Here is a 16,106-nt window from a genome sequence, read left to right on the forward strand (position 1 = left end):
AGGGTGTCTCCACACTCGGATCCTGCTCCATGTGACTCTCTTCCATTTCTTCCTGGTGGGTTGCAGCTATAATCTCATCAATGATGTCACATTGGAATATGGAGTGATCTTCAGGGGGATGCTTCATAGCTTCATCTAGATTGAAGCTCACTGTTCTGCCATCTACCTCAAAGGAATAGGTACCCAAAAAGGCATCCAGCTTGAATTTTGAAGTCTTCAAAAACGGTCTACCAAGCAGGATTGATGAAGGTCTCCCTGAGTCATTTTGTGGCATCTCCAGGATATAAAAATCAATGGGAAACGTGAGCCCCTTAATGCTCACTAATACATCTTCAGCAATTCCAACCACTGTGATAATGCTTTTATCTGCTAACACAAAACGAGCTGCCGACCTTTTTAAGGGAGGGAGCCTTAAAGCATTATATATAGACAAGGGCATAATACTCACGCATGCTCTTAAATCACACATACAGTCAGAAAATATCACACCTCTAATGGTACAGTTAACCATGCATAGGCCTAGGTCACTACATTTTTCAGGTATATTTCCCATTAAAGCAGATATAGAACTACCTAATGAAATAGTTTCTAATTCATTAATTTTATCTTTATGTCTGCACAACTCTTTTAAAAACTTTGCATATTTAGGCACTTGCTGAATAACATCAAAAAGGGGAACAGTTACCTCAACCTTTTTGAAGATCTCTACCATTTTGGGATCAAGTTCCAACTCCTTTCTGGGCTTCTTAGCAAGGTGTGGAAATGGAATAGGAGTGGCGTCCTTTATAGCTTCAGCTTGCTGGGGTTCTGCATTCCTTGGTTAGGCTGCTTCTGCTTTAGCCATGTCTTGTGCTTCATCTGCTTCTTCAACATCCTCTACCTCAACTGTGTCCGCAGCTGGGGCGTGTTCTGACGGGCTCGATTCCTCTGGATTCCTCTCTTGCAGTATGGTTCCAGATCTCAAGGTAATGGCATTGATGCCACCTTTGGGGGTTGGGTAATGGTTGAGAGGGGAGTCAACCAGAGCTTGAGGACTAGTTGTTAGAGTTATTCAGTGATCCAATCTGTGAGACAAGGGCTTGCAAAGTAGAGTTCAGACCATTTAGAGTAGAAGTAAGGTTGTTTTCCATGGCCTGCTGTCTCCGATCAATAGATTGTAGTAACTCATCATTATGAGATGAAGAGGGATAAGTGATCTGAGGGTTCTGCTGAGATGCCTGAGGCTGCCTTAGATGAGGTGCTCTGTAGGCCTGATTCTGATTCTGCTGCCTGAAGTTTTTATTGTTATTCCACCTCTGGTTTCCATTGTATCTCTGCCTCCTCTATTATGATTGTCCCTCCAACCTTGTTGGGGTTATCCTGCCATCCATAGTTGTATTTGCCACTTTGATTATACCCTTGATTGGGGCGGTCATAGAAGTTATGAGTGGCTGCCACAGTGTGGTCTTCCTGTTGGAGTTGCAGACACTCATCAGTATAATGACTGTAATCTGCACAGATCCCACATACTCTTTGTGGGACCAACTATTGGCTGTGCTGTAGTGGAGAAGGCTGAACTTGCTGAGCTTGTTGTTGACTTAGTTGCATCTGCTTCAGTATGTTGGTAATTTCACATAAGCTCTGAGTTATAGCAACAGTCTCTTTGCTAGAGGATACCTTTGTAACAGCTCTTGACCGAATTTGTTTCTGCCTGTGATTCCTAGTAGATTCAGCTAAGTCGCTAATCAATTTCCATGCCTCTTCTGTAGTCTTGTACTTTTTCATAGATCCATTGCTAGCACCTTCCAATGTGGTCTTATCTTGAGATTTCATGCCCTGTGTAAAGTAGCCGAGCAACACCATCTTGTCAATCATATGGTGGGGACATGCTTCCAGAAGATTATTGAAGCACTCCAAATATTCATAGAGAGTCTCAGATTCATCCTGAACGATCATAGACATGTCTTTCCTCAGTTTATCAGAAACCTCAACTGGAAAGAATTTTTCCAAAAATTCTCTTTTAAGCGTATCCCAGTTAGAAACAGTTGCTTCGGGTTGAGTGTAGTACCACTCTCTTGCCTTCCCCTCAAGAGAGAATGGGAAAGCTTTTAATAGAATAGAAGTTTCATTAGTATCATCACGCTTAACAGTAGAACAAGCAATCTGAAAATCTCTAAGGTGCTTGATAGGCTCTTGAGCAGGTAATCCGTGAAACTTGGGCATCAAGTTGAGTAGTGCAGTCTTTATTTCAAAGTCCACAGCCACCGCTGGGTGGTGTGCCCGGAATGGCTGTAGTGTAAAATCAGGAGCTCCTTGCTCCTGGATAGTGACTCTCCTAGGTGCTGCCATGTCACCTGCACGTAAATCAACTGGATCAGTAGAGATGGAGCTTGTTTCTCTCTTAGATAATGTTTCAGGTTCGTCCTCGGAGAGGACTAGCCGACGCCGAGCTTGCCTTATACGTGAAATAGTTCTTTCAATCTCAGGGTCAAATACTGGCAAGCTTGGATCAGGAAGTGAACACATCATTTAATGAAAGAAACGTGAAGCTTATAGTAACAAAATAAAATAAAAAAAAGAAAAAATTCAATTAAATAAAGTCCAATCAATAAATTAGCACACTATTGCAACTCCCCGGCAACGGCGCCAAAAATTGACATGAGCGAAAATTGGCAGATTAAGAATTAATTAGAAAAATGGTGTTGCAAGTACAGTTCTTAACCGGCAAAAATCCACTCATCAATTTAGAAAAGGGTTGTCACAAATTTTAGAAATAAAATACTGGGAGTATGAGTCCCAAGTCGTCTCCCAACGAGTTGCAGGAAGATGTGCTATTTTATCAATCAGAGATTTTCAAAAGGGGTTTTGAATTTGATGAACGGAAAATTAAATTAGAGAATTTATATGACTTAAATAAAATCTTGACTGGGAGAAGATTAATTGGAAGTTCTATCCTTGTTAGAATTTTATCAAGAGCAATTAATAATTAGTCATTGTTTACACTTAGTTAACCCTCAACAAATGAAGGAAAGTCAAATTAAAAGTCAACTTCTATTCACAAGTCCTAATCCTCTCCCTTGGAAAGGATTAGAGTTAGTGACTAGCAAGCCAACCAACAATGAACCAATTAGAATTGAACTCTTGAGTATTCCAACTCAAGGTTCTCCTTTTAATCATCTCCCAATCAAGTTGGGGGACTACTCCATAATCATAATTGTAGACTTTACCAAATCAATAGGGGAAGTAAAGGAAGACATAATAAATAATATAAAAGAGATTAATTAAAAGTAAAAATAGTCTTATATTAATAAACTATGAAAAATAATCCAATGTCAGCTCTCGATAAATTAAGAGTATGGAAGAGTAAATGAAAAGTAAAATGACAAGCTATAATGACTAGTACCGGAGGTAGACTCTTCTCAAAAGCTAAAGCCAAAATTCTTCAAAATCCTAATTTATGAATGTTCAAGTCAGAAACCTAGGGGAGGAGTAAATTCAGATCTAAAAAGCTTGAAACTGTATGGAATGAATTATTGTTTTGTCTCTGCATGTTCCCTGGCTCTAATCTGTGTTTCTGGGCCGAAAATTGGGTTGAAATGTGGCCCAGAATCTGTGCCAGCGACTTCTGAAATTCTGCAGATCGCGCACGTCACGCGACCGCGTCGTCTACGCGTTCGCGTCACTCAGCGTTTCTTGTACCACGCGTGCACGTTGTCCACGCATTCGCATCGTTCGTGCATCTTCCAATCCACGCGGTCGCGTCAGGCACACGAGCGCGTCACTCTAATTTCTTCCATTTCGCGCGGTCGTGTGAGCCATGCGACCGCGTGACTTCTCACTGGTCATCTCCTCAATTCCTTGTGTTCCTTCCATTTTTGCACGCTTCCTCTTCATTCCTTGCGCCATTCCTACCCTATGAAGCATGAAACACTTAAAACACAGATCATGGCATCGAATGGTACGAATGAATATAAAAATATACAACTAAAAGGTCTTTAGGAAGCAAGTATTCAATCATAGAATATTTTTAGGAAGGAATTATAAATACATGCAAATCGTATGAATAAGTGGACGAAGACCTGATAAAACCACACAATTAAACACAATATGAATCACAAAATAGTGGTTTATCAATAATCAACCAATCCAACTTCAAAATTCATAATTAATTCCTTAAGTAATACAAACCACTTAAACTTAAACTCTATCAACTACATTTACTCTAGTTTCTCCAGTATTTAACCCTATACAATTTCGTTCACTATCGAATTACTGATTCATTTTCAAAACTACTATTTTATCTTAAAATTCAGGTTTCAAGAAAATTGATTTAGTAATCAAACTTCAAATCCTTTAACATTTCTCAACCCAAATCTAGTTAATTAGAAACCAATATTAACAAGCACCACAGTGTCATCAAATGAACAATTCAATAGCAAGAAACTTGACATAATCAACTAAAATCAGAATTTCCAGCAATTTTAAAACAATAAAAAAACCAATAACAATCACATCCATAACCCAAACTCATTTCACAACGGCATCCAATTTCAATCATAATTCAGAATAATCACAATAGCTAATTATTCTCAAACACATTTTAAGCCATTCATATCAATTAATTAATTCTTAACCATTATTAACTATTTGCAATTATCCAATTAACTTTATAGGCATTCTAAAATTAAAACCGTTAAATTTTTTTAAAAAATCCCCTAGCAAGCAACAGCGCATCAGCTTTATTCCTTCGAACATAACCAGCAGCAACTTTGGCAGATACCGCCAGTGGCAGTGGCAGTGGAGTAATTCGCAGTAACAGCTCCATTTAACATAAACACTTTAACGACAACTCTCATAGTAGCAATGGAACAACTTAGGTGAACAAAGAGAAACCAGAAATATAGGTAAAGCTCAACAGGACAGTGGCGGCTCCAACGGTGGTTCCCCGGCAACCACAAAACTCTGGCAATGATGATAGAATCTCCGACGAGGACAACGACGAGAAGACATGATGGTGATGACAGTAGAAGCGGTGGCAATGAGGTAGTGCATCCTCCTTCTCTATCACACGCTCCCTCGCGCGTCACTCCCCCTGGTTCTCTCTCTCTCGAACGCGTCTTCTTCTTCAGCAGCGATGAAACCAATCAGCGATGACAATGGCAAGGCGGGCTAGACATCGGCAATAACACGGCTCCTCCCTCTCTCACGCATGTCTTTCACCCTCGAGCTCGACGTCTCTCTTGTGTGCGATAACTCCTGGTCCTCTCTCCACTCGGTGGCACGATGGTGGTGACGACCTCGAGCAGAAACAGTGACGGCTTGGTAGCTCCCTTCTCCCTCTTCTATTCGTGCATCCTTCCTCCCTCTCTGCTACAGCGCCGACGGCGACTACAATGGCGGTGAGCCCTAGCCGTGGCGCCGTCCCTTCCTCTCCTCCCCTCTCTCTGCTTCTGCGTGTGTGTATGCATTTGTGGGGTTTGGGTTATGGTTTTCAATTTAGGAAGTAGGGTTTTTTATTTGAGAATTTAGGATTAGGGTTAAGTTTTTATAAAGGAATAAGAATATAATAGATATTTTGATAAAATTGGAGGGTAGAATAATAATTTTAAAACCAAATGTACTTTATTAAAAATATTTAAGAACACTACTTATTATTATATCAAAGAGTTCAAATAATTATTTCTAATTTAAATTATAAAATGAATGTATTAGTCACATTTTATAAAATACAGTTTAAACTCAAAATATTAATTATTCAATTTAAATGATATAACTTTTTATTATTTTTCTATTACCAAAATTTTAATTTCAAATTATATAAAATAATCAATTATAGTAAAATTACACAAAAATATTACTTAACTTAAACTCAAAGTATATATAAAATCAATTTAATCATTTTTAATAGATTATTTTCTAAAAATAGGAAACTCGAATTAAATCATAAATTGTTCATAATAGAAGTTACTTAAATTAAATTACACAATTCTTTCTTATTTTTCAATTACTGAAATTATAATTTTAAGTATACCAAATATCCAATTATAATAAAGATTATATAAAATCCTAATTAATTAAAACTCAAATTATTATGAAAATTACATATAATTTCTAATTATTTTAAAATTCAAAGTACCATAAAATTTTATTTAATTACTTTTAGTAAAATAATTTTCTTAAAATAAAATCTTCAACAAATGTAATAAATCATACATAACTAATTATTTAATTTTACAAAAAGTTGGGTTGTTACACCTTGCCCGTGGAGGCGCTTGCACGACCCATAGAGAAGTTGTGGACAACCCGTGAAGAATATCATAAACCCTGCCGATGAACTCTATCCCTTCCTCCAATCGTCGGTAACTGGAGAGTAACTTGGAGACTCTTCGAGGGACGACGAATCGGTAGAGAATGTCAGAATGGGAGAAACGATGTGAAATGGAAGTGAATGAGTGAAAATGGAAAAAATGGAAGAATGATGGAGACTCAGGTTCGATGGGCATGAAAATGGAGTAAAAATCAGAGTATAGTTTGAGAGAGACATACACAGACATATTTACGAGATTCATTTTGGTAGTTACCACTTCGAAACTTTGAATTTGGGTAGAAGACGGTCGAATCGAAAAGTTTTGAGAGAGAGATAAAACACGTCTTGGTTTCAACCGACTGAGAATAGCGCGTGTTATTTCCATCCGCACTGCAAAAAAGGAAACAGATTTTTTACAAAACATATGTATGTGTATCGTAGTTGGTAGTTGGTAAACTGCGTATTTCATTGGTAAAACAGATTTTCTTTTCGATATATATAAACTCATGCTGAAATGTTGACAAAGGTTAGTTGGTGCCAACGATCTATTTTGAAACGCCCCTGACAAGATGGAGTTGCTGTTATTGGTTGACACTTGTCAGTTTTTCTATTTACTACTTTGCTTATCCCAAAAAAGAAGTCACAATTTAAATTCAAGAAAAAAGTGTGGTCGTCCTTATATATATTAGTAAAATAATAATATATATTTTTTCTAAATTCATTTCAAGAATATATATTAAGAATAAGGCTGGACACACTGACACATGATAGTATTTAGATGTCTCCAAGTGTATCCAAAGAATAATATTTTATTTTTTTATTAAGACACGATTGGACACAGCAGATACGCATGTCGATGAGTGTTGTGTCCAAAATATATCCACTACTAGAAAACTAGTTATTACAGACGGATATTTCCGACGGATTTTATCCCACGGAAATACAGAGGGATTTTTTGTCAGAAAACCAAAAAAATGGATTAGCATAAATTACAGACAAAAAAGAAAATCTGTCGATAATTTCGTCGAAAAAATTAATTTTTTTTCCGTGGGAAATGGTTACAGACAGAAAATCCATCTGTAATTAAATAGACAAAACGGTGCGTTTTGTTAAATTATTACAGACAAAAAATCCGTCTATAATTTAAATTTTCCGTCGGTAAATATTGAGATAACCCTAATCTTATCTCTATCCACTCGATCCATTTACACTCTACCCATATCAAATGAGCTTGTTCCTCTCTCCGTCACCGAGTTGCTTCTTCTCTCCATCACACCAGCTTCTTCCGCCGCTGGCGTCACAGATCTCTCTCTGTCGTACCTTGCATCGCACGGGCTCCCTTCGCCGCCGCATCCAACCCTAACCCCAGAGCTTCGTCGCGCCTCCAACCTTAATTCCAGAACTTCGTCGTGCTTCCAACCCCTGCTTCGCTGCTCCCTCCATCGACGCTCCCTCCGTCTCAAATCCTCCGTCGTGCTCACTCTCTCGTAAGCCTTCAAACGTCGCTCCTTCCTCCATGGCTGAAACCCGTAACGCGCTGTTTTTCCTCCTGCATCGCCAGTCTCTGTCTCCTCCTGCGTGTGGCTGTGCTGAAGCTCCATGGGAAGGATATACAATGGATTCCATGGATGAAGCTTAACCACAGCTACAGAAGTACCGCGAGACTCGATTGAAGCAGTACAAGAATTACGAGAACCTCTCGTTCTCGTGAGGATCTCGACAAGGTGAACACCTTAGCTGCTTCACGCTTTCACTTCTGATTCAGATGAAATTATGAATACTAATTCTAATTCTTTTTTAAACTCCCTGTTTATTTATTTATTTGGCAGGAGTGTTTGGAAGTGCAGAAGGGGAAGGCCTTCTGTATTGGCACCTCTTGGGGTAATGATCACCACATATTTGATACAATGACTGTGATGTCTTTTACCTTCATTTTTATCCCTTTGTTCTACGATACATTACATTACAAGAATGTGTTTTTTTATCCCTTTAGTTTTTCTATAAATTACTTATCTTCATATTCAGTGATGTGCAAATTCTCCTTACATGGAAAGGGTACTTTGTACTGTTCAATTTGTGTGTTTGTTCTATAACTTGAAAGCTTATGGTTACTTCTTAATGACGGTGTTTCTGTTTATTTGGTAGTTTGACATGTATTAGTTTCAGATTAGTTTTCCTTTTGCTGATATATATGTCTGCCACTAACCTCTCTTTTTAATTTAGATTTACAACTGCAGTTGTCCTGAGGTGAGCAGAAAGTATCAGTTTTCGACATATTCAGAAAGGTTTTGTTATTGGAGGAACTCAAGTAAAGTTTGGAAGTTTAGAAGATCGGGGGTATAATTGTGCTCAATCTACCTGTTACATAGAGCTCGTGAACTGTGTGAAGAATATTTTCATTCTTTTTCATTTAGTTTAGAAATGCAACTCATGATTAAGTTTTATTAGTTGCTTCAAGTTTCATGTTTTAGGCTTCTTATATATATGCTTCTGATGATGGTTTTGCAATTAAAATTTTATGGATTGGTACAATCTTCAGATTCACTTCGATGTATCAACTGTATATACATGCTTTAAGTTCACTTTAGCCCTTTATGGGGAAAAGTGTAGCAGCATATTTCTGCTTGTCATTTGCTGTTTTTTATTTTATTTTTTGGTGTTGAAGAATCTTGTAAGATATGTGGCTTGTTTCATAACCATGACGAATATTCTTGCCCAATGATTTATATAGCACTAAATGGTTTTTCCTTTCTTGTGGTGTATGGGTTGGAATAAATGAAGCTCAAGCTCAGAGTTGCTCTTGCTATCGTCTTCGTCTTGCTCTCGATTCAGCACTCATTTATGGTTGGCTTCACAACTTAACTAAAATAATTGTCTCTTCCATCTTTTACATGTTTAACATCTATTATTTGTAAATCCAAAATAATTCTCCTTCTTACTATCTTATTACTTGCCTTTTTTTAATTTTGGCAGATGAGCCTTCTGATACCTATGGCATAAACAAGTGGAAATGTACATGTGCTTTCCAAGGGAACCAGAGCTACTCTATTGCAAATTGTTCTAAGTCATATGGTTGTCGTTCGGGTATGGTGATGGTTTTTAAATTGAGCCATATTAATGCCAATCCTAATTAGCGTATATGATTTATTTATTTATTACTGTTGTAGAAGTGTTTGATTTGCCTTTGCCCCAAAATTTAAATTCCCTTGTTTTGTTGTTGCCCGTGAGATGAACTGAATGAAAATCTGGGTGCAGGTTTAGCATTTTCTACCACGAAAGAGAAATTAGCTGAAGCCTTTTTAGAAATTAGCTGAAGTTGTGGAATAACTAAGAAAACAGGGTTAATGTATTTAATGGTAGGTTGGTGGATTAACCATTGGAGAAGGGGAAAAAAGATGGAGTGTAGGGTATTAGTTACTTATATACCTTGTGATATTGTTGTTTGGTGAATATATTCCTTCACATAGTGATATAGCTTATTAGCTTCTGATTGTGATCTTAGATACCAAAGTAGTCATTCATCTCTCCCCTGAAGTTTTCATACTTCTTTCCTTTTGTTTTTCTGGAACCTTGTTCGAATCTCCAGTGGAAAGCATAGCCTTGCAGTAACTGCATGTCTTTGTTAGTTCCTTGTGAGTTTTGCTACCTTAATAGTTGATGTAGAATTGCCACCGCATAATGTTAATGGTCGGGTTTTTGGAGGGTATCATAAAACTTGACACATTTGTAGGGTATTGATTTTGTATAGTAACAACATAACTAATCTGAAAAGTAATAGTCAGATATGTTGTAAACTAAAAGGATTTCTTGTTCATTATGCTCTCAATCTAACATACATTAGTTAGTGTTTTTCTCTATTCGTTTATTTATTCTTCATATTGATGCTGACATAATATTTTCTTCTTCCCAACTTCTTGTGAATTATGGGTTTTTTAGGGATTCAGGCTTTAGAAAACAACTGTCTGACACAGTGAACTCGTTATTAGATTTAAGGGTTATCCCCATTTTCAATGAAAATGATGCTGTTAGTACCAGGAAGGCACCATATGAGGTATGCTCATTTGAATTATCTCTATTTATTAGTATAGTCAATTTACCTTTGTCAACTCTCCTTTCTCTTAAAAGAAAGCACAATCTGTTGGATTGATTTTATTGGCTGTGATATGATATGTATTACAACAGAACATAACATGCAAAAATTTCACTAAGCTGAATCAATCTTCATGATGGCTTTGTAATGTGTAATTAATTTTAATTGTAAGCACTATGTGCAGGATTCATCTGGTATATTTTGGGACAATGACAATTTGGCGGGTCTATTAGCTCTTGAACTTAAAGCTGACCTCCTTGTTTTATTGAGTGATGTTGAGGGCCTTTATAGTGGTCCTCCAAGTGATCCAAAATCGAAGCTAATTCACACATATGTGAAAGAGAAAAATCAAGGAGAAATTACTTTTGGAGATAAGTCAAGATTGGGCAGGGGTGGCATGACTGCTAAAGTTAATGCTGCCGTTTGTGCTGCTTATGCTGGCACTCGGTGATCATAACTAGGTATGCAGAATTTGAAGCTATCTTTCATTGATATATTCCATTGAAAAGAACTTTTCTATTGAGAACTTGTTATAGTCATTTGATTTTTGGGTTGACCTTTGATAAAAGCACAATTTTGACAAACTAAGTTGTGGTCCTGAGTTAGAAAAAAAATAGAATTAAATTAGATAGATTACTTTAAGAAGCTGTTTGCAACATATTATCCTTGATTGTCCTCCCCCTCTTCTTTTAACACAGCATTTAAAACAGTCTATGGATATGAGGTGACCTGCAAATGCACTTTTCCACTTTGAAATAAACATAATGATCATTTCTGTAATGCTATCTATAGTAGCTCATAGTGCATGTAATGCTACAGGGAAAAAAATGATGCGTATTTCCACTTTTGTCAAAATCCCTTCCCTTTTATTTGAAGGAGGGTCTCTTATCCAACTTATTCTTTGTATTAATCCTCATGCGTTAATTATTTTATCCTTTTTGTTAAAGAAACTGAAATGGTAAGTGATAAGTAAAATAATAATTGGCTCTGTGATATTGAACTGATTTAGCAATTTTTCTTTTTTCATGTGGTTAAACTATACAGTTTTGTAACTCATGTTCTCTGATCTTGATTCTTGATCTAAGAAAAAGAATATCACTCCCTTTACAAAGAAAAATGTTATCAAACCATACATTTTACTGTTAAACAATCAGCATTAGTTTTCACTGTTTATACATTCTTTGTTCAGCTAGCTGATAAACTCATCTTGGAGAAAATATCATGTCCATTGGGAGTACTCCTGGTTATATTTGAGTCTCGACTTGATGCCCTTGTTCAGGTAAATTTAAGATTTCCATTCTCTTACATTCTTCTTTGGTCTTCAATTAAACTTCTGAGAATGACAAAGACATGAACACAAATAAAAGTTGTAAATATAATCTTTGTTTTGCTACATTACCAAGCTTCAATAAACCCTTTTAGTTTATAACATATCTGATAAGTGATTTCCTTCGTACAAGTATTCAGCACTTACCCTTTTAATGTGTCTTGTGTTTTAGGCAAAAAATGCTTTAATTATGTTGATTTCTGTTGCACACTTTTGTGTGTGTGTGTGTGTGTGTGTGTGTGTGTATATGCATTTCAACTGGTCATGCTGGTATTGTGAATATTTATCATCTAAATATGTAACTGGTATGAATGACTCTCCTGATTTGTTTGGCCTAAATATACTCAATTACAAGAACATTATTTTTCCTTGATGTACAACAAAACTTGAGCTCTCTAATTCTTGCTACTAGCCCCATCATTTTAGTTTGCCATTCCAGTTGCTAAACATGTTAGGATCTTCTATTGGTTATCTCTTACAGTGACTAGACATTGTTTTGCTGACATTGCAGGTTGCAGCACAAGCATTGCCTGCACCAAAAGTTATCAGAGACATTCTGAATGGAAACTGGGACCATGAGAGGACTGAGTTCTCTTTACCACCTTTGATGACTCTGGTAAGCAATTTAAATCTCTTATACCCCCACATTTTCCTTTTACTTCAGGTTGAATGACTTTCTTATCAGAAGAATATGAAGTCTATTGGTTAATATTCTGACTATATATCATTTTTTAGTTACTAGGAGAACCAGGAACTGGTGGTTCATATATGCCATCAATGGTTGGTGCTGTAAAAAAATGGCAAAAGTTTGACCCTCAGAAATTCCTGGACACATGGAGAAGATTGTCAGAGGCGAATTCGCAGTTAGAAATTCAACTGAACTTTTTGAGTAAATTAGCAAAGGAACAATGGGATGCATATAAATCTGTGATTGATAGCTGCAGCAAGCTCAGATCAGAAAAGGTATTTCTTTCAAATCATTTGTGGTTGTTTAATTAATGGAAGTAACATCAAAATTGGAATTTTTACTCCTATGGATGTAGAGTAAACTGATTGATAATGCTCACTGTTAAATAACTAGAACATTTTGGCCTTATGGTATGCCTTGCATTAGATTAAATTTCTACATTCCTATTTATTAGTTATTTTAATGAGATAGGACATCTTTACTATTAGACTTATACAATTAAGTTGACTTTTGATGGGTTTGAAAGAGATTATATATCCAACTTTACTGTTTGCCTGGTTTTCAGTTTCAAGTGGTGTGACTGAATTTCTAATGCACATATGTGATATCATGTTCTTGAGACTACACTTCAGGCTCTCATGTTCTTGTTTTTCTTCTTGTGTTGATGTTGAAAATGCAATTCTCGTAGTTGATAGAGCAAGCTTCTGAACCCAACAAGGAAGCAGTTATTAAAGCATTGCTAGGTGCAAAAGAAGCTATGCTTGGGATTAGATATCATATGCGCCTAATGGGTGAGGCTGCAGGTGTTCCTGTAAGTTCCTTTCATTGATTTGGCACTTATTATAAGGCTTCTTCTGTTTGAATGATGTTGATTATAAATTATATCTGCTGGTAGAATATCACTACTCTTTCCTTGCAATTCATGCAGATTGAACCAGAATCACAAACAAAACTTTTAGATGTTACACTGAACTTGGAAGGAGTGTTGTTGGCTGGAGTTCCAGGAGCAGGAGCAGGAGGATTTGATGCTGTCTTTGCTGTTACTTTGGGAGATTCAAGCAGCAATGTGACAAAAACATGGAGCTCACTCAATGTTCTTGCCCTTCTGGTTAAAGAAGATCCTTGTGGCGTTTCTTTAGAAAGTGTTGACCCTAGAACAAATAAAATCACTTCAGCTGTATCTTCAATTCATATTGAATAATTTATTGTAAATATTGTTTATTTTTAATACGATGAATTTGTTTATTTTTTGAAATATTATAAATATTCGAATATAAATTAGATAAAAATTTGTATTAAATTTATATTTATTTTGTATGAAAACAAGTTTATTTTGTAATTAGAAAAAGTAAAAAAATTTCTATTTTACCTTACAGACGGATTTTCTGTCTGTAATCATGATTTTCCAAAGTTTAAATTACAGACGAAAAATTTGTCGAAAAATCCGTCTGTAGGAAAATCTGTCTGAAAATCTGTCTGTAATTACAGACGAAAAATCCGTCTGAAAATTCGCCTGTAATTACAGACAGAAAATCCGTCTGAAAATCTGCTTGTAATTACAGACGAAAAATCCGTCTGTTCCGTTTGTAAGTTTGTCGCCTTCAGGAAATGGAGGGAGAATTTACAGAGTAAAAATCCGTCGGTAATTTTGGAAAAAAAATATGTCGGTAAATAATTTCCGACGGGGCTTTTACAGAGGGACAAAATCCGTCGGTAATTTCGTCGGTAACCAAAAATTCGCCTGTAATAAAGACTAAATCTGTCTATAAATCTGTCTGTATTTATCCATTTTCTAGTTGTGATCTAATATGTGAACATAACAACTCAGCAAAACAAAAAAAATGTCTTATTTTTATATTAAACACTTTTTGTTGAGTAAAGAATAGTGTCTTTCCTGTTAACTAAATAAGTTTTAATTTTTATTTTATTATATTTTATATTAATTATTTAAATATAACTTACTAATGAGGTTAATTATTTTTTTTTAAAGAATACATATATTCTTTTTACAAAAAGAGAAACAAAATAAAAAAAATTAAAACCTATTATCTGCTACTTTTTTTTATTACCTCTGACAACAAATTATTTTTTTAAAAATCGATACTCTCCCGAAAGAGTTTTCTAAATATGTTAGTGAACGTGAAATAAGTTCTAAGAAATTATATTCTCCGGAATATTATGCCCAAAAATATTATTTAAGAATTAAAAAAAAACACTTTTCTTTAGTGCTACAAATGGTAGGAAAGTGATTTTTGTATTGTCACTAATAAATTAGACACATTTGTTTTATTATATATATCTTTTAAAATAGATTTTTAATTTCTAAAATAAATAAATAATCTTAATATCAATAAAACGATAAAACTTTGACAAGCAATATAATAATTAAAGGATATAACAGTGATTTTATACATTAGCTTTTATTCATTTAATTTTGATATATTGACATATAAAATATTTTACACAATCGTATAATCACTATCCATTTTTTTGAATTATCATTCACATAATTTATGTAAAAAATTATTTTTACTAATATAACATCATATGATTGTACATATAAAACTACTTTGCAATTTGCATGATAATGCATTAAAATTAAATTTTAAAACGCCAAACGAATATAGTTGACAATTTCCAAAAATACATTAAAATTTCTTGAAACAAACACCCACTAAAAGATATAAAAACAATATTTAAAAGTTTTTCAATTCAAAAACATACATCCCAATGAAATTTAAACAAAAAGAATGTCAACAAAATGCAAGTCAATTATGAAAACAAAAGAGGAAAAAGTCCATATTTTTTGACAAAAATTACATGATCCCTACAATAAATTCCCCTCCCCTTAAACAGCTTCTGTTATATACCCACCAGGACACATGATTTGGCACCCAGATAATAAAATACTAAAACCGTATAATAACATCCCTAAATCTAGCCCTACACAAAGATATATTTAATGTAACGTTTCTCCCGGGGACTAGTCTGGGGAACATAATCAACAATTTGGTACAGACATAATGACATCAATAACTCTATCATTATATATGGCATGATGATGATGCGTGTGTACCAATATAACTTACAAAACATATACAACAGCAAGTTAAAACAAACCACAAAAAAGAAATCAGTCAGTCCGGATGAAAAGAAAATAGGACCACATCTCTTTGCAAACATCTCTACCAAGGAAAATGAAGGCTATTTTCCTCTCAACTGGGTGGTCAGTTGAAACCCTCTGGAGCTCATCATCATGATTGGACCGATATGTCAGCATTTGCCTGCTCAGAGATGATCTTAGGCGGAGCTGTCACTGCCGGCTCCGGGGTAACCTTGGGGGGAGCTGTTGCTGCTGCTGGTGTTGCCTTTTCCTTGACCACTTTTGATCTTTCTTTGGCTTTGCTTGGACCAAAGCTGTTGTGGCGAATGTGTTGATCCTTGGTCTTTGGAGTGAGAGGGCTGTTCGTTCCAGCTTTCATGTGACTTCCTGTGCTGTGGCGTGCTCCTCGACTGCATACTTCAGGGGATGAATTCACAGCATCACCAAAGCTCCTTCTGCGGTTCAGTTTCGGTGACTTCGGGCGAGTCAGAGGCAGCTGCCGTCAAAGGGAACAGAATAGATAAATTTTTATCAATAGGATATTTATAAATTTAGCCTTTTTTCTCTTCTGATTGGAAAGATCAGAAAAGGAACTTGTAAGGGTAAGTGAGT

At 35.7% G+C, this 16,106-nt stretch overlaps 2 protein-coding genes across 2 annotated transcripts in view; one reads left to right on the plus strand and one right to left on the minus strand.

Moving 5' to 3' along the window:
- Positions 1-12,499: 12,499 nt before the first annotated feature.
- On the plus strand, positions 12,500-13,592 carry LOC107465774 (phosphomevalonate kinase, peroxisomal-like). The gene is made up of 3 exons (XM_052254764.1): positions 12,500-12,666; positions 12,957-13,202; positions 13,320-13,592. The coding sequence occupies exons 2-3, from the start codon at positions 13,149-13,151 to the stop codon at positions 13,590-13,592; spliced, it is 327 nt and encodes a 108-aa protein (XP_052110724.1). The 5' UTR covers positions 12,500-12,666; positions 12,957-13,148.
- A 1,571-nt stretch (positions 13,593-15,163) lies between these two features.
- The window catches only part of LOC107465769 (protein WVD2-like 2), a 4,804-nt gene continuing 3,861 nt past the window's right edge, over positions 15,164-16,106 (minus strand). The window contains exon 7 of the mRNA XM_016084741.3: positions 15,164-15,990. Within this exon, the coding sequence (XP_015940227.1) occupies positions 15,646-15,990 (345 nt within the window). The 3' untranslated portion in view covers positions 15,164-15,645. The remainder of the gene's footprint in view (positions 15,991-16,106) is intronic.

Source organism: Arachis duranensis, chromosome 9 (genome assembly GCF_000817695.3).
Source record: "Arachis duranensis cultivar V14167 chromosome 9, aradu.V14167.gnm2.J7QH, whole genome shotgun sequence".
Taxonomy (NCBI): domain Eukaryota; kingdom Viridiplantae; phylum Streptophyta; class Magnoliopsida; order Fabales; family Fabaceae; genus Arachis; species Arachis duranensis.

Excerpts from the sequence above, each read along its gene's own strand:
- LOC107465774 (XM_052254764.1), top strand. The coding sequence starts at position 13,149 with ATGCTTGGGATTAGATATCATATGCGCCTAATGGGTGAGGCTGCAGGT. Across the intron at positions 13,203-13,319 it reads GTGAGGCTGCAGGTGTTCCT|ATTGAACCAGAATCACAAAC; the intron begins GTAAGTTCCTTT and ends CAATTCATGCAG.